We start from the raw sequence: 2,927 nt of genomic DNA, 5'->3' as shown, positions 1-2,927 counted from the left end.
ATTAGCACAACTAACTTGAGAACTGCATCTAAAATTTATTTTATTCGATTGCTATATTTTTTTTATTACAGTTGCATTTACATACATTTAAAAATTAAAATCTCTTAAAAATATGTCCATGTGAAGAATTATTTAATCCATACCAATGATAATCATTATTACACTTCTGTAATTCTACTTTTTAGCTTAAAATAAATGTATGTATGTTGTTTAAATGTTTTATTGTGTTATAAAGAATTGGTTTATGGCATTTGTTTTATTTTTGGTGATAAAAATCTTTAGTAAATTTTTCCTTAGTTTACATGTGTTTATGCTGAAAGTGGGAAATACGTGATTTATAAAGGAAACATGAGGGCCCAATTCCAGTTTTAAATGTCAACACAAAAAAGGGAAGACTCCCTGTTGTTGCAACATTGTTGTTGTTGTGTTCTTACACCTTGTGGATGGAGAGTCCAGTCTTCTGATGCAAAACTTGTGAATTCTTTTGTGCCATTGCTATGAAAAGTAGACTTATTCTAATGATTTCATCATTGAAAGTGGTTCTTAATTGAGTGCAGCTTTTTTTGTTTTAAACCAATAGTTCCTGAGTGTGGACATAAAGTAAGGCTGAATCATCTCACTATTCTCGAACCTCTTAAAAAAACAAATAAACAAAAAAAAAAAAACTAGTGTGGGACTATATACAGTGTTCTGGATTTTAAAGTTGTTTGGACACCCTCCTCTTTTTAAAATGTCAAATATGACATCACAGATCAAGATCGAGGTAAAGAAGGAGCTGAGACAAAAGACAAAGTTCTTGTTTTACTGGTCACTCTACATTCATTCCTTCACCTCCTACAGGGTTGTTTGGTCATGAACAATAGAGAGCGATCGCAGATAGAAGCGGATGGAATTTGTTTCTTTCAAGGGTGGCTGAAAACACACTTGGAGAAATGATGAAGAGCTTGGTAACTTGTGAAGAACTTGGAGTAGGCCTACTGCTTCTATAAATCAAGAGAGGCAAGTTAAGGCACGTCCCACCAGGAGTGGATCTTGATAAGACCAGAGGCTTGCTCTAGGGACCACTTCAGTTAGTCTAGTAGTGCTTTGAGGTTCTAACAGAAGAACTGGAAATTTAGAAGGTGTGGACATCTTTGCTTCTGGATTAGCAGGACATTTGATTAAAGATATTGGCTTATCTTCAATATTGGAATTATTTTTTTATGTATACACATTTGTTTACATATTTTTAGGTCCACAGCTTCTCCTCTCTGTAAACTCCAAACATAAGACATAAAACATGTAAATCCCAACATAACTTAACAAGTGTGGAGCACGAACCCTTGGAATAGTCTGCCCCACTAGCTTCTGATTCAAGTTCAAAATTGTGTTCCTATCTTATTTACAACAAAGTTTAGAGTTAATTAAAGTTCCACTTTGCAGACTCCTGGTCTATACACTCTTCTTCTAGCTTACAGCCCTCACAACCCCCATCTAACATTAGCGGTGCAACAAAACATGGCGACCAACATTAGGACTACTAATTTTATCCAGATGGTAGCTCAGATGATGAAAACAAAGACGTACATGGATATAGTTGTCCAAAAGTGTATGCATCAGAATAGAGCGGAACAAGAGGCTTGTGGTTGGTGTCGTAACTTCAATGTCATTGCTACAAGCTTTTTTTAGCTCAATTTTTGTAGATAGTGAACGCAAAAACATATTTTTGGCACAAAGGGAACCCCATAGAAATGCAGTTTAAACGTTATTTGCTTTAGCTAGATATGTCCTCTATTGTAAGGAAAATCCCACAAGATTATGTTAAAAAAAAACACAACTTCCATCACACTATGAGTGTCCAAAGAAAACATTTAGCCACACAGAAAGGCTCCAGCCTGGATTCGAACCATGACTCCACTGTAAAAGGTGGACGCTAACCACTATGCTAACATGCAACCCTATATGTGTGTTTATTTATTTATGAATGAATTAATTAGCTCTTCTTTATGCTTGAACAATTGGAACAGAATGAAGAAAATTATTTTATAATCTGTTATTATTTGTGCAGTGCCAAGTAATTTCATTTTTTAAAATGTCAGCTGGCTAAATCCTTACTTTACTTCTGTTTTTTTTTTTATTTATTTGTTTATCGTTTTCCTTATCCATGGATGCTGTGATACTTTATCATTAGTCTGAGGGAGTCACTGTAAAAAGTGAAAGATTGGACCAATTAAAAGTTCTGTAATTTAATGCATTTAAAAATATTAGTTTTCATCACATTAAAAAAATTAGGTTGAGTAAACCATCAACTAAAAAATGTAACTTGATGAAAATAAATAAATGTAAGTGCTGCAAACTTTTCTTAGTTGATTCAGTGTTTCAGTGTTTTCAGTGTGGGAGGAGCGTCGGTGAGCCTCCTCCGGTGAGGTGGGGTTCGGTGCTGTGGGGGTTTACTCTTCTATCTGCTCTGCGCTTTAATCAGCTCGTTTCTTTATCATATGTAGAGGTGAAATCATGACAGATCCAAACCAGTATCCCGTTTTCTTCGAATGCGGCGCTTTGACGGCGGAGCAGAGGAAGAAAGTGGAGACATATTTCAGCATTCAGCGTAAATCCGGAGGGGGAGACTGCGGCTGCGTGACCCCCCAGGGAGCGGAACTCTACAAGGTGTCATTCAGAGAGGCAAAAGGTAACAATCTGGTTCGACCTGCTAATATTCATCAAAGATTAACTACATTTTATTGAAAGTGAAAGGGGAGAAAAATGAAAGTGAAAGTATTTTTTTTAATGTTAAACTTTAAAAAGTTGCCATAGATGTGAGTATTACAATAATTAACTGTTTAAATACATTGATTCTTAAAATAAGTAAAGTTATATTTCTACATGTTGCTTATATTTATGGTTATATAATAAGATCTTACTTTCACTTTCACTGCCCTGATTTTGTG

General features: G+C 35.1%; 1 protein-coding gene across 1 annotated transcript in view; it reads left to right on the top strand.

Annotated features, from left to right (window-relative positions):
• The first annotated feature begins 2,315 nt into the window (after nt 1–2,315).
• Nucleotides 2,316–2,927, top strand: part of LOC112156511 (protein mono-ADP-ribosyltransferase PARP14) — a 17,999-nt gene continuing 17,387 nt past the window's right edge. Inside the window, exon 1 of the mRNA XM_024288826.2 lies at nt 2,316–2,668. Within this exon, the coding sequence (XP_024144594.1) occupies nt 2,494–2,668 (175 nt within the window). The 5' untranslated portion in view covers nt 2,316–2,493. The remainder of the gene's footprint in view (nt 2,669–2,927) is intronic.

This window comes from Oryzias melastigma, linkage group LG18 (assembly GCF_002922805.2).
Source record: "Oryzias melastigma strain HK-1 linkage group LG18, ASM292280v2, whole genome shotgun sequence".
Classification (NCBI taxonomy): Eukaryota; Metazoa; Chordata; class Actinopteri; order Beloniformes; family Adrianichthyidae; genus Oryzias; species Oryzias melastigma.
This window is presented reverse-complemented; position numbering and strand designations above follow the sequence as displayed.